This window comes from Pseudophryne corroboree, chromosome 1 (genome assembly GCF_028390025.1).
Source record: "Pseudophryne corroboree isolate aPseCor3 chromosome 1, aPseCor3.hap2, whole genome shotgun sequence".
In the NCBI taxonomy this organism is placed as follows: domain Eukaryota; kingdom Metazoa; phylum Chordata; class Amphibia; order Anura; family Myobatrachidae; genus Pseudophryne; species Pseudophryne corroboree.
In genome coordinates this window covers 168,261,911-168,286,204 of record NC_086444.1, presented here as the reverse complement: position 1 = coordinate 168,286,204, position 24,294 = coordinate 168,261,911, and the positions used below count along the sequence as shown (strand labels likewise).

The window sequence follows — 24,294 nt, the reverse complement described above, 5'->3', positions numbered from 1 at the left end:
CCAACTGGGACGAATAATCAAGGTCTAAGTCTTGTGTGGGCCGCAATAAAAAGGTCTAAAGATGCATTTATTATACATCATATACCCTCAATTCCCTGCAGCATGTGCCCCCTTGATTCCATCACTAATAACATATATCACACATTATAACACATTAGCCTTCCTCTCTGTATGTGAAACCATGTTATCAGGCAGTGGGGTCTTTTTTCAGGATCATGGGGTTATAAACGAGGACAATGTAAAAATGATGGGTGCAGATGTACGTCAAGGTTCATTCTTTAACCGAGGCCGTGCCGGGTATCCCAGCTAGTCTAGAATAGCTGCAAAAACAAAATAGTTAACTGAAACCATAATGTAGCAGCAAGCACACTTGCTGTTTTGTTACTAAGATGGTACATTTCTCAAGGGTTACAGACAGCAACCAACACAAAATGCAATTAAATAAGTGCATTTATCCAGACCAATAATATAATGCTTCAGTTAGTCACCTGTAAGACACTGCCGTACAGTCAATGCACCTTTGTCACCAGCAGCTGGAATAAGCCAGAGGTGGCAAAAAATCACATGGCGACAGTAAAACAAGTCTGCTTCCCTAGACTAGAAACTTCATTTTTATATGCCTGGTACGATTTGAAGCATTTGTACAAAACAATGTTACAGTGCCAGCAGTGTATGAGGTCTTTGCTTATATTCATGCTTTGATGTATTTCTGTGTTGGTTACAATAAGAGGACTCTTTTCTTAACTCCTAATTGCAGATGCACAATGCTCAGCCTGACCAGTATGAGTCTCCAGATAAAGATTTCATGATTGTGGCGCTAGATTTACTGAGTGGACTAGCTGAAGGCCTTGGTGGTAACATTGAACAACTTGTGGCTCGGAGCAACATACTCACGTTGATGTACCAGTGTATGCAGGTAATTTTACAACTGTGGTTTGGTAGTGCCCTTAACCATATATTCATTTGTTGTTTGTTTTACTGAAATTTAATTAAAATACTATTTCTCTGACGTCCTAGTGGATGCTGGGAACTCCGTAAGGACCATGGGGAATAGCGGCTCCGCAGGAGACTGGGCACAAAAAGTAAAAGCTTTAGTCTAGCTGGTGTGCACTGGCTCCTCCCCCTATGACCCTCCTCCAAGCCTCAGTTAGATTTTTGTGCCCGAACGAGAAGGGTGCAAGCTAGGTGGCTCTCCTGAGCTGCTTAGAAGTAAAAGTTTAAATAGGTTTTTTATTTTCAGTGAGTCCTGCTGGCAACAGGCTCACTGCATCGTGGGACTAAGGGGAGAAGAAGCGAACTCACCTGACTGCAGAGTGGATTGGGCTTCTTGGCTACTGGACATTAGCTCCAGAGGGACGATCACAGGTTCAGCCTGGATGGGTCCCGGAGCCGCGCCGCCGGCCCCCTTACAGAGCCAGAAGAGCGAAGAGGTCCGGAGAAGCGGCGGCAGAAGACGTTCCTGTCTTCAAATAAGGTAGCGCACAGCACTGCAGCTGTGCGCCATTGCTCTCAGCACACTTCACACTCCGGTCACTGAGGGTGCAGGGCGCTGGGGGGGAGCGCCCTGAGACGCAATAAAAACGATATAAAAACCTTATATGGCTAAAAAAAATGCATCACATATAGCTCCTGGGCTATATGGATGCATTTATCCCCTGCCAGTTTCCTGAAAAAAGCGGGAGAAAAGGCCGCCGTGAAGGGGGCGGAGCTTTTCTCCTCAGCACACAAGCGCCATTTTCTTTCACAGCTCCGCTGGAAGGACGGCTCCCTGACTCTCCCCTGCAGTCCTGCACTACAGAAACAGGGTAAAACAGAGAGGGGGGCACTATTGGCAGCTAATATATAAATACAGCAGCTATAACAGGGAGTAACACTTATATAAGGTTATCCCTGTATATATATAGCGCTCTGGTGTGTGCTGGCAAACTCTCCCTCTGTCTCCCCAAAGGGCTAGTGGGGTCCTGTCCTCTATCAGAGCATTCCCTGTGTGTGTGCTGGGTGTCGGTACGATTGTGTCGACATGTATGAGGAGGAAAATGATGTGGAAGCAGAGCAATTGCCTGTGTTAGTGATGTCACCCCCTAGGGAGTCGACACCTGACTGGATGGTAGTAATTAAAGAATTACGTGACAATGTCAGCACTTTGCAAAAAACTGTTGACGACATGAGACAGCCGACAAATCAATAGTGCCTGTTCAGGCGTCTCAGACACCGTCAGGGGCGCTAAAACGCCCGTTACCTCAGATGGTCGACACAGACCCTGACACGGATACTGAATCCAGTGTCGACGGTGACGAGACAAACGTAATGTCCAGTAGGGCCACACGTTACATGATCACGGCAATGAAGGAGGCATTGAACTTTTCTGACACTACAAGTACCACAAAAAAGGGTATTATGTGGGGTGTGAAAAAACTACCAGTGGTTTTTCCTGAGTCAGATGAATTAAATGAGGTGTGTGATAAAGCGTGGGTTTCCCCCGATAAAAAACTGCTGATTTCTAATAAATTATTGGCACTATACCCTTTCCCACCAGAGGTTAGGGCACGTTGGGAAACACCCCCTAGGGTAGATAAGGCGCTCACACGCTTATCAAAACAAGTGGCGTTACCGTCTCCTGATACGGCCGCTCTCAAGGAACCAGCTGATAGAAGGCTGGAAAATATCTTAAAAGGTATATACACACATACCGGTGTTATACTGCGACCAGCGATCGCCTCAGCCTGGATGTGCAGCGCTGGAGTGGCTTGGTCGGATTCCCTAACTGAAAATATTGATACCCTGGATAGGGACAGTATATTATTAACTATAGAGCATTTAAAGGATGCATTACTATATATGCGAGATGCACAGAGGGATATTTGCACCCTGGCATCTAGAGTAAGTGCGATGTCCATTTCTGCCAGAAGAATGTTATGGACGCGACAGTGGTCAGGTGATGCGGATTCCAAACGACATATGGAAGTATTGCCGTATAAAGGGGAGGAGTTATTTGGGGTCGGTCTATCGGACCTGGTGGCCACAGCAACGGCTGGAAAATCCACCTTTTTACCCCAGGTCACCTCTCAGCAGAAAAAGACACCGTCTTTTCAAACCCAGTCCTTTCGTCCCTATAAGGGCAAGAGGGAAAAAGGCCGCTCGTTCCTGCCCCGGGGCAGAGGAAGGGGAAAAAGACTGCACCATGCAGCCTCTTCCCAGGAGCAGAAGCCCTCCCCCGCTTCTGCCAAGTCCTCAGCATGACGCTGGGGCTCTGCAAGCAGACTCGGGCACGGTGGGGGGCCGTCTCAAGAATTTCAGCGCGCAGTGGGCTCACTCGCAAGTGGACCCCTGGATCCTGCAGGTAGTATCACAGGGGTACAAATTGGAATTCGAGACGTCTCCCCCTCGCCGGTTCCTGAAGTCTGCTCTACCAACGTCTCCCTCCGACAGGGAGGCAGTATTGGAAGCTATTCACAAGCTGTATTCCCAGCAGGTGATAATCAAGGTACCCCTCCTACAACAGGGAAAGAGGTATTATTCCACGCTGTTTGTGGTACCGAAGCCGGACGGCTCGGTGAGACCAATTTTAAATCTAAAATCTTTGAACACTTACATAAAAAGGTTCAAATTCAAGATGGAGTCACTCAGAGCAGTGATAGCGAACCTGGAAGAAGGGGACTATATGGTATCTCTAGACATCAAGGATGCTTATCTCCATGTCCCAATCTACCCTTCTCACCAAGGGTACCTCAGGTTTGTGATACAAAACTGTCATTATCAGTTTCAGACGCTGCCGTTTGGATTGTCCACGGCACCACGGGTCTTTACCAAGGTAATGGCCGAAATGATGATTCTTCTTCGAAGAAAAGGCGTATTAATTATCCCTTACTTGGACGATCTCCTGATAAGGGCAAGGTCCAGGGAACAGTTAGAGGTCGGAGTAGCACTATCTCAGGTAGTGCTACGTCAGCACGGGTGGATTCTAAATATCCCAAAATCACAGCTGATTCCAACAACACGTCTACTGTTCCTAGGGATGATTCTGGACACAGTCCAGAAAAAGGTGTTTCTCCCGGAGGAGAAGGCCAGGGAGTTATCCGAGCTAGTCCGGAACCTCCTAAAACCAGGACAAGTGTCAGTGCATCAGTGCACGAGAGTCCTGGGAAAAATGGTGGCTTCTTACGAAGCGATTCCATTCGGAAGATTCCATGCAAGAACTTTTCAGTGGGATCTGCTGGACAAATGGTCCGGATCGCATCTTCAGATGCATCAGCGGATAACCCTATCTCCAAGGACAAGGGTATCTCTCCTGTGGTGGTTACAGAAGGCTCATCTTCTAGAGGGCCGCAGATTCGGCATTCAGGATTGGATGCTGGTAACCACGGATGCCAGCCTGAGAGGCTGGGGAGCAGTCACACAGGGAAGAAATTTCCAGGGCTTGTGGTCAAGCATGGAAACGTCTCTTCACATAAATATCCTAGAGCTAAGGGCCATTTACAATGCCCTAAGTCAAGCAAGGCCTCTGCTTCAGGGTCAACCGGTATTGATCCAGTCGGACAACATCACGGCTGTCGCCCACGTAAACAGACAGGGCGGCACAAGAAGCAGGAGGGCAATGGCAGAAGCTGCAAGGATTCTCCGCTGGGCGGAAAATCATGTGATAGCACTGTCAGCAGTGTTCATTCCGGGAGTGGACAACTGGGAAGCAGACTTCCTCAGCAGACACGACCTCCACCCGGGGGAGTGGGGACTTCATCCAGAAGTCTTCCAAGTGATTGTAAACTGTTGGGAAAAACCAAAGGTGGACATGATGGCGTCCCGTCTCAACAAGAAACTGGACAGATATTGCGCCAGGTCAAGGGACCCTCAGGCAATAGCGGTGGACGCTCTGGTAACTCCGTGGGTGTTCCAGTCGGTATATGTGTTCCCTCCTCTTCCTCTCATACCAAAAGTACTGAGAATCATAAGAAGGAGAGGAGTAAGAACGATACTCGTGGCTCCGGATTGGCCAAGAAGAACTTGGTACCCGGAGCTGCAAGAGATGCTCACGGAGGACCCGTGGCCTCTACCTCTAAGGAAGGACCTGCTCCAGCAGGGACCTTGTCTGTTCCAAGACTTACCGCGGCTGCGTTTGACGGCATGGCGGTTGAACGCCGGATCCTGAAGGAAAAAGGCATTCCAGATGAAGTCATCCCTACCCTGATCAAGGCCAGGAAGGATGTAACTGCAAAACATTATCATCGCATTTGGCGAAAATATGTTGCGTGGTGTGAGGCCAAGAAGGCCCCTACGGAGGAATTTCAACTCGGTCGTTTCCTACATTTCCTGCAAGCAGGATTGTCTATGGGCCTAAAATTAGGATCCATTAAGGTTCAAATTTCGGCCCTGTCGATCTTCTTCCAAAAAGAACTGGCTTCAGTGCCTGAAGTTCAGACGTTTGTCAAAGGGGTACTGCATATACAGCCTCCTTTTGTGCCTCCAGTGGCACCTTGGGATCTCAATGTAGTTTTAGGGTTCCTAAAATCACATTGGTTTGAACCACTTGCCACAGTGGATTTGAAATATCTCACATGGAAAGTGGTAATGCTGTTGGCCCTGGCTTCAGCCAGGCGCGTATCAGAATTGGCGGCTTTATCCTATAAAAGCCCTTACCTGATATTTCATTCGGATAGGGCGGAATTGAGGACTCGTCCTCAATTTCTCCCTAAGGTGGTTTCAGCGTTTCACATGAATCAACCTATTGTGGTACCTGTGGCTACTAGGGACTTGGAGGACTCCAAGTTGCTGGACGTAGTCAGGGCCCTGAAAATATATGTTTCCAGGACGGCTGGAGTCAGAAAATCTGACTCGCTGTTTATACTGTATGCACCCAACAAGCTGGGTGCTCCTGCTTCTAAGCAGACGATTGCTCGTTGGATTTGTAGTACAATTCAACTTGCACATTCTGTGGCAGGCCTGCCACAGCCAAAATCTGTAAAAGCCCATTCCACAAGGAAGGTGGGCTCATCTTGGGCGGCTGCCCGAGGGGTCTCTGCTTTACAACTTTGCCGAGCAGCTACTTGGTCAGGGGCAAACACGTTTGCTAAATTCTACAAATTTGATACCCTGGCTGAGGAGGACCTGGAGTTCTCTCATTCGGTGCTGCAGAGTCATCCGCACTCTCCCGCCCGTTTGGGAGCTTTGGTATAATCCCCATGGTCCTTACGGAGTTCCCAGCATCCACTAGGACGTCAGAGAAAATAAGAATTTACTTACCGATAATTCTATTTCTCATAGTCCGTAGTGGATGCTGGGCGCCCATCCCAAGTGCGGATTGTCTGCAATACTTGTATATAGTTATTGTTACAAACAAATCGGGTTGTTTATTGTTGGAAGCCATCTTTTCAGAGGCTCCTACGGTTATCATACTGTTAACTGGGTTCAGATCACGAGTTGTACGGTGTGATTGGTGTGGCTGGTATGAGTCTTACCCGGGATTCAAGATCCTTCCTTATTATGTACGCTCGTCCGGGCACAGTATCTTAACTGAGGCTTGGAGGAGGGTCATAGGGGGAGGAGCCAGTGCACACCAGCTAGACTAAAGCTTTTACTTTTTGTGCCCAGTCTCCTGCGGAGCCGCTATTCCCCATGGTCCTTACGGAGTTCCCAGCATCCACTACGGACTATGAGAAATAGAATTATCGGTAAGTAAATTCTTATTTTAATGCTGTAACTTGAAACACCAAGTTTCTTCTACTCATCCTCTAAAAGACATTGTTGATGGGTGGTGGCGAGGGGTGTGTCAGTACAAATGTTTACATTTCTGTACTTCCATGTGGGTCATTCTGTGTCAAAATAAGAAACTTTTTGTTCAAATTTTACCTCACCAGCTCAGATTTTGTTCACATTTGTTATATGGAGAGTATATACTGTATGTAGTCTAAGAAAAATACATTTTATTCAGGTTTCAGAAATCTGTAAAAAATGCAAAACCAGCATACTTTCAAATCGCCATAGCAACTCTCCTAATTAAGCTAAAGAGGGGTGGGAGTGGTGTCATGTTACTGTGTTTTTTTATTATATACAACATAATAGGCTTTGTGAGGAAATGGGCTTTTTCCAAATTCTAACTGAAATTTTTGATTATGATTATCTCAAAATGTGCATCGACAAAGTTCCAAAAATTTCAAGAAATAGTCCATACTGATGATAAATGTTTGTCAAAATAAGTTGGAGAATAATGGGTTCAAAGTTAAAAATAATTTTAAAGCAAGGTAATGTATTAAAAAAAGCCGGGTGTATAACAAGTAGTAATAGGTAATAATAGATTTGATGGCTTCATTAGTTTAATTATATAAATCAAGTTGAATTAAAATACTTGACATTGGATTAGTGAGTCAACAGTGTTAACTGAAGATACTGTAGTTTGACAATGCTTCAGTGATTTTTAAAGTGTCATCAGGATACATGACAAATTCTTCCAGCTGGAGTTATAGGGTCAACTTTGCATAAGACATCTATTTGAGGTATCCATTGTTTAGTCTGTTTAACTGTCAGGAAGAAAAAGCAATACCTTAAACGTATATCTATACAGGCCGCTGCGACCGCTAAGTGTGTGTGTGTGTGTGTGTGTGTGTGTGTGTGTGTGTGTGTGTGTAAAACCCCTAACAGACGCGTCCATGTTGCGTGCGCACGCCGTCACGCTGTAAGCGCAGAGTAGCTACATGTGAGGCAGAATACACTTTTTCTCTAACGTCCTAGAGGATGCTGGGGACTCCGTAAGGACCATGGGGATAGACGGCTCCGCAGGAGACATGGGCACTTTAAGAAAGACTTTAGGTCTGGGTGTGCACTGGCTCCTCCCTCTATGCCCCTCCTCTAGACCTCAGATTGATACTGTGCCCAGAGGAGATAGGTGCACTTCAGGGAGCTCTCCTGAGCTTCCTGACAGAAAGTATATTTGTTAGGTTTTTTATTTTCAGGGAGCCTGCTGGCAACAGACTCCATGCATCGAGGGACTTAGGGGAGAGAAGCAGACCTACTTCTGTGAGTTTCAAGGCTCTGCTTCTTAGGCTACTGGACACCATTAGCTCCAGAGGGATTGGTACGCAGGTCTCACCCTCGCCATCCGTCCCAGAGCCGCGCCGCCGTCCCTCTCGCAGAGCCGGAAGATAGAAGCCGGGTGAGTATGAGAAGAAAAGAACACTTCAGAGGCGGCAGAAGACTTCATGATCTTCACTGAGGTAACGCACAGCACCGCAGCTGTGCGCCATTGCTCCCATACACCTCACACACGGCAGTCACTGTAAGGGTGCAGGGCGCAGGGGGGGTGCCCTGGGCAGCATATAGACCTCTTTTTGGCAAAAATAAGTATATGTACAGCTGGGCACTGTACATATATAAGAGCCCCCGCCAAATTCTGAGATTTTCAGCGGGACAGAAGCCCGCCGCCGAGGGGGCGGGGCTTCTCCCTCAGCACTCACCAGCGCCATTTTTTCTCCACAGCACCGCTGAGCGGAAACTCCCCGGACTCTCCCCTGCTTATACCACGGTAGACAGAGGGTTTTAAAGAAGAGGGGGGGCACAAAATTGGCAAATATTGTATATGTAAACAGCGCTATCTGGGTAAACATAAAATTAGTGTGTTTTTCTCCTGGGTCATACAGCGCTGGGGTGTGTGCTGGCATTCTCTCTCTGTCTTTCCAAAGGGCCTGGTGGGGAAACTGCCTTCAGATAAGAGGTTCCCTGTGTGTGTGGTGTCGGTACGCGTGTGTCGACATGTCTGAGGTAGAAGGCTCACCTAGAGATGAGGGGGAGCGTATGAATGTGAGGTCTCCGTCGGCGGTGCCGGCACCTGACTGGGTGGATATGTGGAATGTTTTAAGTGCTAGTGTGAACTTATTGCACAAATGATTAGACAAAGCTGAGGCTAAGGGAACAGTCAGGGAATGAACCCGTGTCTGTCCCTATGTCGCCGGGACCTTCAGGGTCTCAGAAGCGCCCACTATCCCAAATAGCAGACACTGATACCGACACGGATTCGGACTCCAGTGTCGACTACGATGATGTAAAGTTACAGCAAAAAGTGGCTAAATGTATTCGATATATGATTATTGCAATAAAAGAAGTGTTGCATATCACAGAGGAACCCCCTGTCCCTGACACGAGGGTACACATGTATAAGGGAAAAAAGCCAGAGGTAACTTTTCCCTCCTCACATGAGTTGAACGAATTATGTGAAAAAGCTTGTGAATCTCCAGGCAAAAAACTGCAGATTCCCAAAAGGATTCTTATAGCGTATCCTTTCCCGCCAACAGACAGGGTATGGTGGGAATCATCCCGTAAGGTGGACAAAGCGTTGACACGCTTGTCAAAAAAGATAGCGCTGCCATCACAAGATACGGCTACCCTCAAGGATCCTGCAGATCGCAAGCAGGAGATTACCTTGAAATCCATTTACACACATTCTGGTACATTACTCAGACCGGCAATTGCGTCGGCCTCGGTTTGTAGCGCGGTAACAGCATGGACAGATTCCTTATCGGCGGAGATTGAGACCCTAGATAATGATACCATTTTATTGACCCTAGGCCATATTAAGGATGCTGTCTTATACAGTATATGAGGGATGCTCAAAGAGACATTAGTTTACTGGGTTCCAGAATAAACGCTATGTCAATCTCTGCTAGACGAGTCCACTGGACCCGGCAGTGGACAGGTGATGCCGACTCAAAAAGACATATGGAGGTTTTACCTTACAAGGGGGAGGAATTGTTTGGGGAAGGTCTCTCGGACCAGGTCTCCACAGCTGCGGCAGGTAAATCGATTTTTTTGCCTTATGTTCCCTCACAACCTAAGAAAGCTCCACATTATCAAATGCAGTCCTTTCGTTTAAATAAAAGCAAGAGAGTGCGTGGATCGTCCTTTCTTGGCAGAGGTAAAAAGCTGCACAGCTAGTTCCCAGGAACAGAAATCCTCCCCGGCCTCTGCAAAATCCACCGCATGACGCTGGGGGAGTCCGCCCCCAGTGGGGGCACGTCTTTGACTTTTCAGCCACATCTGGGTTCACTCACAGGTGGATTCCTGGGCAATAGATATTGTTTCTCAGGGATACAAGCTGGAATTCGAAGAGGTGCCTCCTCGCCGGTTTTTCAAATCTGCTCTACCGACTTCTCCCCTGGAAAGGGAGATAGTGTTAAATGCTATTCACAAATTGTGTCTTCAACAAGTGGTGGTCGAAGTTCCCCTACTTCAGAGAGGGAAGGGATACTACTCCACCCTGTTTGTAGTTCCGAAACCGGACGGTTCGGTTAGACCCATATTGAATTTAAAATCCCTGAACCTATACTTAAAACGGTTCAAGTTCAAAATGGAATCGCTCAGAGCGGTCATCGCCAGCCTGGAAGGGGGGGATTTTATGGTATCCCTGGACATAAAGGATGCATACCTTCATGTTCCCATATATCCATCTCATCAGGCTTACCTGAGATTTGCGGTACAGGATTGTCATTACCAATTTCAGACGTTGCCGTTTGGGCTTTCCACGGACCCGAGGATTTTCACAAAGGTAATGGCGGTAATGATGGTGCTCCTGCGCAAGCAGGGTGTCACAATTATCACGTACTTGGACGATGATCTCATAAAAGCGAGATCACGAGAGAAGTTACTGAACAGTGTGTCACTTTCAGTGAAGGTGTTACAGCAACACGGCTGGATTCTCAATATCCCGAAGTCGCAGCTGGTTCCTACGACTCGTCTGAGCTTCTTAGGCATGGTTCTGGACACAGACCAGAAAAAGGTTTTTCTCACAATAGAAAAGGCTCAGGAACTCATGACTCTAGTCAAGAACCTATTGAAGCCAAAACAAGTGTCTGTGCATCATTGCACTCAAGTCCTGGGAGAAATGGTGGCAACATACGAGGCCATTCCCTTCGGCAGGTTCCATGCAAGGACTTTCCAATGGGACCTATTGGACAAGTGGTCCGGATCACATCTACAAATTCGTCAGCGGATCACCCTGTCCCCCAGTGCCAGGGTATCTCTCCTGTGGTGGCTGCAGAGTGCTCACCTTTTGGAAGGTGCAGGTTCGGCATTCAGGATTGGATCCTGGTGACCACGGACGCGAGCCTCAGAGGGTGGGGAGCAGTCACAAGGGGAAGAAACTTCCAAGGACTCTGGACAAGTCAAGAGACTTGTCTTCACATCAACATCCTGGAACTGAGGGCCATATACAACGCCCTACGTCAGGCGGAAAACTTACTCCGCGACCAACCAGTTCTGATCCAGTCAGACAACATCACCGCAGTGGCTCATGTAAACCGCCAAGGCGGCACAAGGAGCAGGGTGGCAATAGCGGAAGCCACCAAGATTGTTTGCTGGGCGGAAAATCATGTAAGCGCACTGTCAGCTGTGTTCATTCCGGGAGTGGACAACTGGGAAGCAGACTTCCTCAGCAGACACGACCTGCATCCAGGGGAGTGGGGACTTCATCGGGAAGTCTTCGCACAGATTGCAAGTCAGTGGGGACTACCCCAGACAGACATGATGGCATCCCGTCTCAACAAAAAGCTACAGAGGTATTGCGCCAGATCTAAAGGTCCTCAGGCGGTAGCAGTAGACGCCCTAGTGACACCGTGGGTGTTCCAGTCGGTTTATGTGTTTCCTCCTATTCCTCTCATACCCAAGGTATTGAGAAGAATAAGAAAAAGAGGAGTGAGAACAATTCTCATTGTTCCAGATTGGCCAAGAAGGACCTGGTATCCGGATCTGCTGGAAATGCTCACAGAAGATCCGTGGCCTCTTCCTCTACGACAGGACCTTTTACAACAGGGGCTATGCCTGTTCCAAGACTTACCGCGGCTGCGTTTGACGGCATGGCGGTTGAACGCCGGATCCTAGCGAAAAATGAATTCCGGATGAGGTCATTCCTACGCTGATAAAGGCTAGGAAGGGCGTGACAGCTAAACATTATCACCGTATATGGCGAAAATATGTTGGTGCGAGGCCAGGAATGCTCCTACAGAAGAATTCCATCTGGGCCGTTTCCTGCACTTCCTACGGACTGGAGTGAATTTGGGCCTAAAGTTAGGATCCATTAAGGTTCAGATTTCGGCCTTATCCATTTTCTTTAAAAAAGAATTTGCTTCTCTCCCAGAAGTACAGACTTTTGTAAAGGGAGTGCTGCATATTCAGCCTCCTTTTATACCTCCAGTGGCGCCTTGGGACCTTAACGTGGTGTTGAGTTTCCTTAAGTCGCACTGGTTTGAACCACTTCAAACGGTGGAGTTAAAATATCTCACTTGGAAGGTGGTTATGTTATTAGCCTTGGCTTCGGCTAGGCGAGTGTCGTAATTGGCGGCGTTGTCTCATTAAAGCCCTATCTGGTTTTCCATATGAATAGGGCGTAATTGCGGACTCGCCCTCAATTCTTGCCTAAGGTGGTGTCATCTTTTCATATGAACCAACCTATTGTGGTCCCTGTGGCTACACAGGATTTGGAGGATTCTGAGTCCCTTGATGTAGTCAGGGCTTTGAAAATTTATGTGGCCAGAACGGCTAGAGTCAGGAAAACGGAAGCACTGTTTGTCCTATATGCAGCCAACAAGGTTGGCGCCCCTGCTTCGAAGTAGACTATTGCTCGCTGGATCTGTAATACCATCCAGCAGGCGCATTCTACGGCTGGATTGCTGTTACCAAAATCAGTCAAGGCCCATTCCACTAGGAAGGTAGGCTCGTCTTGGGCAGCTGCCCGAGGGGTCTCGGCACTACAACTGTGCCGAGCTCACACCTTTGCAAAATTCTATAAGTTTGATACCCTGGCTGAGGAGGAACTAAGGTTTGCTCAATCGGTGCTGCAGAGTTATCCGCACTCTCCCGCCCGTTTGGGAGCTTTGGTATAATCCCCATGGTCCTTACGGAGTCCCCAGCATCCTTTAGGACGTTAGAGAAAATAAGATTTTAAACCTACCGGTAAATCTTTCTCGTAGTCCGTAGAGGATGCTGGGAGCCCGTCCCAAGTGCGAACTACTTCTGCGAGACTTGTGTATAGCTTTGCTTACATAAGGGTTATGTTATAGTTCCATCAGGTTGGACTGATGCTAAGTTATTTTTTCATACTGTTAACTGTTTCATTGATACACAAGTTATACGGTGTGATTGGTGTGGCTGGTATGAATCTTGCCCTTGGATTAACAAAAATCCTTTCCTCGTACTGTCCATCTCCTCTGGGCACAGTTTCTCTAACTGAGGTCTGGAGGAGGGGCATAGAGGGAGGAGCCAGTGCACACCCAGACCTAAAGTCTTTCTTAAAGTGCCCATGTCTCCTGCGGAGCCCGTCTATCCCCATGGTCCTTACGGAGTCCCCAGCATCCTCTACGGACTACGAGAAAAAGATTTACCGGTAGGTTTAAAATCTTATTATAACCCGCCTAGCAGGAAAGGAACACGACACCAATTGTATTTAAAATGTTGGGATCTGACCCACCAACAGTTATTTACTAAAAAGGGGGTTACAACAATAATACAATCACAATAAGAGAAGAGGCTACAATCAATGGATACATACGTTTGTTCGCCAGCGCCACCCGGTTCCGGTCCTCAGTCTATCTGAAAAGATGACCTTCAGAGAATGTGTTTGACCGGCCAGGCAGCGTGGCTTTTATACATTAGTCCAAATCATGAAACAATGGAATCTGTAATCTCTTCACCCATAGGTCAAAGGGCTGGTCATTTACAGTACAGGAGGGGTCATAGGTCGGTTTGAATAGGTGGGCGATGCCTGGTCCAGGTGCACTTGCAGATGTTATCCAGTGGGTTCCCGCCGAATATCAAGAGTACAGTAACTACAGTGTAATATTAATATTCTGTTCCTGCGCATATCTATGCGCAGGAGCGTGCTATCTTCTGCAAACTGCTACCGGAATATTGCTCTTAAAATACTGTACAGCTGGATACCAAACACCACCTCCTAACCTAATTCTGTCCCCTTATCCTGTAAAGTCGAATCGCTCTTGTTGTACCTTTTTAAACAAATGAAACTCGCTGGTGTGGTGCGTGTAGACTGTTTGTAAATTATGCAAATGTACTCTAGGTACCAAAGACAGCGCTTAGTGGTATACAAGATAGAATTGAATATTAACAGTAAACCAATGTATGCAGACAGGTGTAAAAGATCAATCAATATTTATTTAGTTTCTATTTGGTCAGTTAAAATACGTGATTGCACATAAGAGCATTTGTGTATACAAGTTAAAACATGACTGACTTGAATCGAGCTGAATGGTCGTGTGCACGGCACTACTAGATAGCCAGTGGTTGGTGGACCTATGATTCCTGGGTAAGAGTGGTAAGTCCCTCTGTTTATAGTTACCGATCCTGGTAGAACCAAATGTCACATTCCCTGGCGATATCTCAGCCTGAGGAGATTTCGACACACCGGTTGTGGGAAATAGGTCCTCCGTTTAATAGTGGAAAGGTTATCCGAGAAAATCCCAGTCTTGTTCTGAAGAAGGTCCACCGTCCAAATGTCCTGGATGGTAGTGCCACACGGTCCACTAATTAGTGGACCGTGTGGCACTACCATCCAGGACATTTGGACGGTGGACCTTCTTCAGAACAAGACTGGGATTTTCTCGGATAACCTTTCCACTATTAAACGGAGGACCTATTTCCCACAACCGGTGTGTCGAAATCTCCTCAGGCTGAGATATCGCCAGGGAATGTGACATTTGGTTCTACCAGGATCGGTAACTATAAACAGAGAGACTTACCACTCTTACCCAGGAATCATAGGTCCACCAACCACTGGCTATCTAGTAGTGCCGTGCACACGACCATTCAGCTCGATTCAAGTCAGTCATGTTTTAACTTGTATACACAAATGCTCTTATGTGCAATCACGTATTTTAACTGACCAAATAGAAACTAAATAAATATTGATTGATCTTTTACACCTGTCTGCATACATTGGTTTACTGTTAATATTCAATTCTATCTTGTATACCACTAAGCGCTGTCTTTGGTACCTAGAGTACATTTGCATATGGTGTTCAGTTTGGAGTGACGTTCCAATTTTCTTTTCAGCTGCTAGAGGAGAATCATCTCTGTCAAGCGCGTGGCCCACCCACTCTAGCGAGTGAGGTGAAGTTTTTATTTCTTGTTTGTAAATTATGTGCTGTGTGAATTAAATATGAGAGATGTCTTTGTGGCTTTTCCATGCGAATGCATATGCCACCGTAATTACTCATACCACGCGCTAACACGCAAGACCGCAGGAGCGATTATACGTAGCTTGCGAGTATGCGCACGCACGGCAGAACAAGCACCCGCACGGAGGCCATCTGTGTGGTGTTTGTACGTGATGTTTGCTTATAATATTTTCGACTTCGACAGTCCACTCTTTGGCAGTCACCAATATCTGCCACACCTTACTAATAAAACTAAAAATATTATCTATTCATTATATACAAAGTCTGGATGACTGGGGGAGAGTTGTGTACGTGAGAAATGCATAGCCTAGTGAGATAGGAAAAAGCATGTATGTATGTATGTTTAATGTCTGAGGGGCATGTATCATCGTGCCATACATGTTCTAAGTAAGCGTCGAGGTATTGCGAAGTATACATTAACTCCTACTCATCCCGTATTAAGGGTCTGTAAATTGGCAAACAAACACTACCGAGCTATTTTTATACCAACAAATAGGGAGCACATTTATCTGATGATACGTGGAGGGGAAACGTATGTGTGTGCTACTATATATAGATAACGTTTATCGACTATGTTTGCCAATAACTGAGGGTTGCAGAGATGAAGGTAAGACGCATAAAAATATACATTCACATAAATTTGGGTATGGTTGACGTCTTTTCCGAGAAATGGTGAAAGAAACAGGCCATGAAATTTAATTTGCAATCCTTATCATAACACTGTTTCTACAGATGGGTCATAAATCAAATCTGCTGCTGTAACAATGCCCTTGCTCCTTACTCATTAAATTTGTGCTGTGCTTGCGCCGCGTCAGAATTTGAACACACTTGAATATCAAACCAGTAATTATGACAACACCCAGGATACAAAGTAGAAACTTTCCTACACTTGCAATTACATTCTGTGCCCACTCAACTAATCCAGAAAATCATTTGAGTGGGTTCAACCATGAGGCCTAGCCGGTCAATTCATTACCCACAGCCGTCAAGGTAATGTTGTGTTTCCGTCGGAACTCCCACTTCAACTGCAAGATCTCGTCCATCTTTTGATCGATGATCTCCGTGGGGTCGTTAGTGCTATTTGTATTATACGTGCAGCACTTCACACCATATTGAGTTGCCAGAGTAACACAGTACCCACCTGTCATAGCCGTAACATAATTAAGGACCATCCTGTGCTGGACCAACTCCTTCTTGTAGGCTTGTAACTCCCTACCCGTATACCTGAAGGTGTCATCATACATCTCGGGGATATTCTCAATCAAGTTTGCTAGCGCATGGATATACCTATAATTTTATAGTTCTTCTGGCAGTACGGGTGATGTCTAATGCGAGAACTTGAATCCCGGTGGATTCATGGATCAAATCATAGGCTGCGTGCTCTGCCCCATCTATGAGGTGTCTCTTGATGATGTGTTCATAGCGGGTATGAGTATAAGGAGTCGGAGCGTTGCGGTGAATGTCTCATTTTGTCGTGTGCTATGGTCATGACCTCTGGTAGTACTCTCCCGATATAACACAACCCTTCAGAGCTCTGAGTAAGCCACTTGTACGCTTTCCTCCCACATATGAAATAAGCATCATCTGGGAGAACATAAGGGACAAAATGCATCAACACCATATTACATATCTTCCTTATAAAGAAACCAATCCCTAGTTCTCTCATTTGCTTAGTACAAGTATCGGGCTGGATAATGTGGGCACAATACCCCTGCGACGCTTTTCCAGCCCACATGGTTTTAATCCCACGTGTATACCTATACCGAAAGTACTTCCCACTGGTGGCTATCTTGCGTACAAGTTCAGGGTTGATAGGTATTCTATCAGCACTGTGTGAAAAAGTAATTGTCTGGTTATTCCATGTCACTTCCCAATTTCTTGGTTTTCGGAAATTGGACACATTAAAACACAATGGTGACCTATCTACGTTGTACTGGTGGAGCTTCAAGCTAGGGAGCCTAGATATATTGAATGTCTTGTCCACCGGTCTCCCACCCCGTAATTCGAGTACCTCATCTATCGTTAATGGGTATGGCACTAATCCCGACTTACTCTGTCCTTGAGGTACCTGTGAGCACACCCAGCATTCTGTTTGGTTTAAGACCGTACCCACTAATGAGTGGTAATCACGCAAAGGATGTCTGCCAATGTCAATATTACTGTTTGACTGACATCCGTGGATGCACCCATCTTCGACTATATTCTCGCAATGCTTACATATACAATATTCATCAGACAATAACCCTTCACATTGCCTCCGAGCTCCGTGACTACCAGATCTCTAACTGATACCAGCCTTTCCTTGAGCGATATGCTGCTCCTGAGGTCCTACAAATCCGTCCTTGCCATCAGAACCCATTCCAGATCTTACTCAACGTTTCTGGGACCCTCACAAAAACAGATTGTCCTGATCAAAAACAGAATCACAAGAAAAAGACGAAACACCGTCTCTTGGTATGGATCCATTTAGTTACGGAACAAAAATTGGAAGAGAGGAAGAAAAAAAGAAGAATGCAGTGGGGTGGGGGTGGGGGGGGTAAAAAAAGAAAAATGGTACGACAACTGTCCTTAATCCTTGTTGTTCTCCTTGCTCAGGTGCCGTTCAATAGTCCTGCCTCTCAGCTTTCCCGACACAAACTCTAGTGATATGGTGTTCTCTACACCTTGCTCTTTGTCACGAGTTTTCTCCGGGTCAACAACCGTCTTGCAGTGGGACGAGTGGACCCAAGTCTCTCTCTCTGCAACCTTTAGTGCTGTCGTGCTGGTCAACAAAACTTGATACGGTCCTTCCCACCTGTCTACGAGGCAACCGTAGCATAACATTTTTTGACTCATCACATAATCCCCAGGCTCAATGTCATGACAATTGCTGTTTGGTAGGTCAGGAATCGTCAGCTTTAGATTCCTTTGCTGATTTCTCAGTTGCTGGCTCATCCTAACCAAATATTGCACAGTTATTGCATTTCAAATCATCTTGGGGGTCTATCATTATACGAGGTTGTCGCCCAAAAAGAACTTGGAAGGGTGATAAGTTAAGCGGTGACCTGGGAGTGGTTCTGATGCTGTACAACACTAGTGGCAAAGCTTCTGGCCACAACAACCCAGTTTCAGCCATCACTTTGCTTAGTTTGTTTTTAATAGTGCTGTTCAGTCTCTCCACCTTCGCACTTGCCTGTGGCTGGTATGGAGTATGCAGCTTGCTATTAATACCCATCAGTTTGCACATGACTTGAAAGACTTCACCTGTAAAATGGGTACCCCTATCACTTTTGGTCATTCTAGGGATACCATATCTGCACACAAATTCCTGCACGATTTTCTTTGCAATGAACACAGCAGTATTTGTGGCATCGGGAATGCTTCTACCCAGTTTGAAAAGACATCGGTACAAACTAACACATATTTTAAGTTCCTACAGGGTTGTAACTGTATGAAGTCGATTTGTATTACCTGAAAAGGTCCGTCTGTAGGAGGGATATGGGATGGCTCCGTTGGTATTGTCTTACCAATATTCTTCCACAAGCAAGTAAGACGTCATTGCTTTCTTACCTGCATGAGAAGAGAACCCTGGTGCTCTCCAGTAGACTCTTACCAGTTTGCACATACCTTCCTTATTTAGATGAGTCAGACCGTGTGCTGCCTCAGCTAGGCTTGGGAGATGTACCCTGGGGGCCACTGGCTTACCATGTTCATCTGTCCAAAGTCCTGAGGACTCCTGACCATATCCCTTCGCCTTCCAGACCGCCTTTTCCAGTAGGGAACACAAATTTAGCATTTCAATTAACTGTTGCATGTTAACCATGTTAAATGTCATCAGTGGTGTGATGTTAGTTTGTATGGTGGTGCTTGCTGCTGATTTTGCAGCTTCGTCTGCCCAGCTGTTACCAAGTGAAATTGGGTCTTGGTTGTAAGTGTGTGTTTTACACTTGATAACAGCCACTATGTCTGGTTCCTGTATTGCTGTCCGAAGCCTTTTGATGTAAGACGCATGCGCTACAGGTGTGCCAGCTGCCGTCATGGAATTTCTGAGGCGCCACAGGGCCCCAAAATCATGCACCACTCCAAAGGCGTACCTAGAATCCATGTATATATTAGCTGATTTACCCTTTGCCAACTCGCATGCTCTGGTCAGTGCTACCAGCTCAGCGACTTGTGCTGAGTGAGGTGGGCCAAGGGGTTCAGCTTCTATGATACCGTCGTCATCTACAACTGCGTATCCGGTGCACAGGTCTTTCGATTCCGTCTGTCTGTGGCAACTAGAGTCAGTGTAGAAGGTAAAGTCTACTCCTTCCAGTGGGTTGTCACTGATGTCAGGTCTCGCAGTGAAAGTTTGGTTCAGGTATTCCATACAATCATGCGTATCAATGTCTGCACTAAATCCTCCTTCACCATCGTTCATATCCTCGACCCTTTGTGCATGACAAGGCAAGTAAATTGCAGGATTTAGTGAGCTGCACCTCTTAATGGTGATGTTTACAGGGGCCATCAGTGATCGTTCCCACCTTGTAAACCGAGTGGATTAGACGTGTCTGGTTTGGGCGGAGTTTAGCAAGGCTAATACTGCATGAGGTGTATAGATGGTCAAGTCGTGTCCTAACACTACGTCCTCGCTTTTACTTACCATAAGAGCTAGCAAGTGTGGAGGGACCATGCTACAGTGTTCAACTGTGTACTTTAGTAGGCTACTGGTCTGCTGGCATCACAATGTTTCTGTGTTAAGACTCCTGCCACGCACCCAGCGCTTTCAGGACCGTATAATTAAAAGGGCTTCCCATAATCTGGCATACCCAATGCTTGTGCTTGCAACAAGCACTGTTTTAGTCTCTCAAATGCCACTTTGGACTCATCTGTGTGAGAGACCCGTACTGGTTTATTCGAGGAGACCGTTTCTTGCAGTGGTAGTGCCAGTATAGAGAACCCTGGAATCCAGTTCCGACAGTACCCACACATTCCAAGGAAAGTGCGGATCTGTTGCTGAGTTTGTGGCAGAGTCATGTCGCGGATGGCCTGTGTTCGGTTAATGGTCAGGTGCCTAAGTCTCTGCGTCAAGCAATGCCCCAAGTATTTAACCTTAGTCCGACACAACTGCAATTTATCCTTTGAAATCTTGTGTCCTGTCTTGGAGAGATGAAACAGAAGCTGTTTAGTGTCTGTCATGGACGACTCGAATGAGTCAGAGCACAACAAGTCATCAACATATTGTATTAGCACTGACCCACTCTCAGGTTGAAAAGATTGCAAACAGTCATGTAAGGCCTGGGAGAAAATAATTGGGCTGTCAATGAAACCTTGGGGGAGACGAGTCCAGGTGTACTGACTCCCCTGTAAGTGAAGGCAAAGAGGTATTGGCTGTCAGGTTGGAGAGGGACAGAAAAGAAGGCAGAACAAAGATCAATGACAGTGAAGAATTTGGAGGTTGAGGGAATCTGCATTAGGATGGCAGCTGGATTGGGCACTACGAGGAATTGACACAACTATCTTGTTTATCCCCCACTAGCCTGTAACCCCTCCACCCACTCTTTTTCACAGGGAAGATGGGACTATTGGCTTTGCTGGACGTCCTGACTAGGATGCCCTGCTGTAGCAGCCGTTCTATGACGGGGTACACTCCTAATTCTACCTCTGGCTTCAGAGGATACTGGGGAATTTTTGGAGCTATCCTGCCATCTTTTACTTCTACTGCTACTGGGGCTACATTCGCCATCAATCCAGTGTCCTGTCCATCTTTGGTCCAAAGGGAACCCGGTATTTGCGAGATCATTTCCTCTACCTTTGATGGACATGTGTCTATAACAGTAGAGTGCAACATTAGTCTTTGAGGGGTGTCTAATATATCTTGTACTTCCTACGTATGGTTCTCAGGTATATCTAAGAACACACCCTCAGGGGTACAGTATATGACGCACCACATTTTACACAACAGATCTCTGCCAAGTAGGTTAGTCGGAGCAGAAAAGAATGTTTGGTTTGCAAGGGCCCTATCATAATCTCTGCAGGTCTACTCAAAGGTTATTGTTGCACCTTTCCTGTTACTCCCATTGCCGAAATCATTTTTCCCGTGGTCGTTACACCTGTGGTGGAGTTCAACACTGATCTGGCTGCCCCTGTATCTACAAGAAAAGGTAATGATACACCAGCTACATCAACCATGACCTTCTGTTCACTACCAAGGCCAGCTATCAATTTCACTATCTGCAGATTACAGGTATGGCCTAACCTCTATTGTGTAGTGAGACCCTCCCGCCGGGCATTGGCAGCTACCATATGTGCAGGGGATAACTGAGTTTTCGGGGGCCTGCCAGTCCCTCCTGGGTGGGTACCTCCTTGTTTCCCCACTATGCGACTCATAATCTCTCCTATATGTTCCCTGTTCCCAACTATGTGTCTGGTAACGTGGTTCGTATTCATGTCTAGGGGTCGGTATACGTTGTGTCTTGTTACTTCTACACTCCTTTGCAAAAGGCTCTTCTTTCTTGCAAAAATAACATATTATTGGCTTTGACTTACCATCAGGGGTCTTGGGTTTAGGCTGATGGGACTTCCCTGTAAGAGCCTGTATGCTCACCATCATCATCTTGTCCCCTTGCAACTCCCTGTGTTTATTGATGTTGCGATCATGCTCGATGGCAGACTTTGTTAGTGCAGCTACCGAAATACCTCTCCAATTTGGCAGAATGATGTGCACCCTCTTTCTTAGTGCCTCCTTTAATCCACCCATTAACACAGAGACCGCTACCTCCCTGTGGTTGGCATTCTCCTTAATATCCTCTATCCCAGTGTATCTAGCCATTTCCTGCAGTGCTCTATGGAAATACTCAGATGCCATTTCACTGTCCTTCTGTCTTATGGAGAAGATTTGGTTCTACTTAACAACAGTAGGGAAATGTTCCTGGTGGGAGTTACTCCCTGACTATCAGTTCTCCCATTGGGCACTGCAATCACCCTGACAGGATTTAACTCAACCATATCCTTTTTGTTTGACTCTATAATACGGGGAGTTAATGTTTCTGCATAATGTATGGTACCGTACTTACCATTGGACACAACCTCACTCGCCCCTGCGCTGGGGGGCATCGCCACTGTTCTCACCGGTTGGGCCGTGTCCACCTGAGTATCCTGTATGGTAGCTGCTAAAGAGTGCCGATATTATGCTAGGCTCGTCATCTTCCTCACTACCTTGGGGAAAATTCAAAACAGGATACAACTGGCATGGGTAAGGGTTAACACATTGATTAATCATTTTGCTATCCTTTATCGATGCACCGTTGGTTGTAGCCAATTTCTCCCCATCGACATATGGTGGTGGTGGTGGTGCGCTCGCAATCGCTTTCCCGATATGTTTGGAACTCGCTGTGCGAGCCAGTTCCCTTTGCACCTCCCCCTCTTGCTGCCACAGATTTAAACAGTCTGTATGTCTGATCCTCTGTTTTCAGATTTGATCAGACATATTCTAATTCTTATGCTCTGTAGTACCTCTGGTTCAAAAGTACCCATCCTAGGGAATGATGCCCTATCTTCAGCAGTCATACGTACCCATTCATTGCAAAAAGCTTCCGCGTGTGGACCATATTTCCCCCACATTATCAACCTTGCTGACCCTTTCGGCTGCACCTCTTCAGCCTGAACCCTGACTGTTGCACGTCTTCCGCTTGTGCAATTGGATCCCATTGCGGACTTTTTAAACACAATACTCAACTGCACAACGAACAGATGGTGAAAGTTCTCAGAGCGCTTACAACCACTCCTCCGCTGACGTACCACATGTACAAACGTGCATCCGCAATTTAATAAACCACACTATTTTGATAAATGTGTGCAATAAAACTACTATAAATGTGTGCAATAAAACTACTATCGCTCACTAACACAACCCACACTTGTTCCGTATAAACCTAAATGACTAGGCCGGAACTGCGTTTTGTGTTTTACAATTACACCCTTAATACACTATTTCAAATATCTATATAGCAAACAAATGTATCCGATTTCACACAGATCTATAATGACTGTTAACCTATGGCAACAATATTTGAGAGAGTATGCAAATCTTTACACTTTGTGTATGCTTTTCGCGCCAAATATTTACACACAGATTTTAAACCGCTTTTTTCCTGTGTCCTTCGGGTTACGTCAGCACCTCTTTAGACTAGACAGAACAGACGTGATCTAACCGCACAAACTGGTTTTAGCACAATGCAAAGTTATTTAACGTGCGTCTCTACCATTTGCTTATAGATCAAAGTCTGCTATGGCTTATAAGTCTGAGAGTGTGAGACGAACCGAACAGAGCCCCCAATTGTTAAGTCTGTTTAACTTTCAGGAAGAAAAAGCAATACCATAAACGTATATCTATACTGGTCCCTCGCCGTGTGTGTGTGTGTGTGTAAAACCCCTAACAGACGTGTACACATTGCATGCGCACGCCATCACGCTGTAAGCACAGAGTAGCTACACGTGAGACGGAATACACTTTATAACCCCTAGCAGGAAAGGAACACGACACCAATTGTATTTAAAATGTTGGGATCCGACCCACCAACAGTTATTTACTAAAAAGGGGGTTACAACAATATTACAGTCACAATAAGAGAAGAGGCTACAATCAATGGATACATGCGTTTGTTCGCCAGCGCCACCCGGGGTCGGTCTTCAGTCTATTTGGAAAGATGACCTTCAGAGAATGTGTTTGACCGGCCAGGCAGCGTGGCTTTTATACATTATTCCAAATCATGAAACAATGGAATCTGTAATCTCTTCACCCATAGGTCAAAGGGCTGGTCCTTTACAGTACAGGAGGGGTCATAGGTCGGTTTGAATAGGTGGGCGATGCCTGGTCCAGGTGCTCTTGCAGATGTTCTCCACTGGGTTACCGCCGAATATCAAGAGTTCAGTAACTACAGTGTAATATTAATATTCTGTTCCTGCGCATATCTATCTTCTGCAAACTGCTACCAGAATATTGCTCTTAAAATACTGTACAGCTGGATACCAAACACCACCTCCAAACCTAATTCTGTCTCCTCATATCCTGAAAAGTCGAATCCCTCTGTTGTTGTACCTTTTAAACAAATGAAACCCGCTGGTGTGGTGCGTGTAGACTGTGTAAATTATGTGCTCTATGAATTAAATA

General features: G+C 46.2%; 1 protein-coding gene across 2 annotated transcripts in view; it reads left to right on the top strand.

The window, feature by feature from the left end:
• Positions 1 to 24,294, top strand: part of TNPO1 (transportin 1) — a 280,036-nt gene that overhangs the window by 188,422 nt on the left and 67,320 nt on the right. For both annotated transcript variants that reach the window (XM_063963878.1, XM_063963879.1), the window contains exon 16: positions 758 to 916. In XM_063963878.1, coding sequence (XP_063819948.1) covers positions 758 to 916 — 159 coding nt within the window. The remainder of the gene's footprint in view (positions 1 to 757; positions 917 to 24,294) is intronic.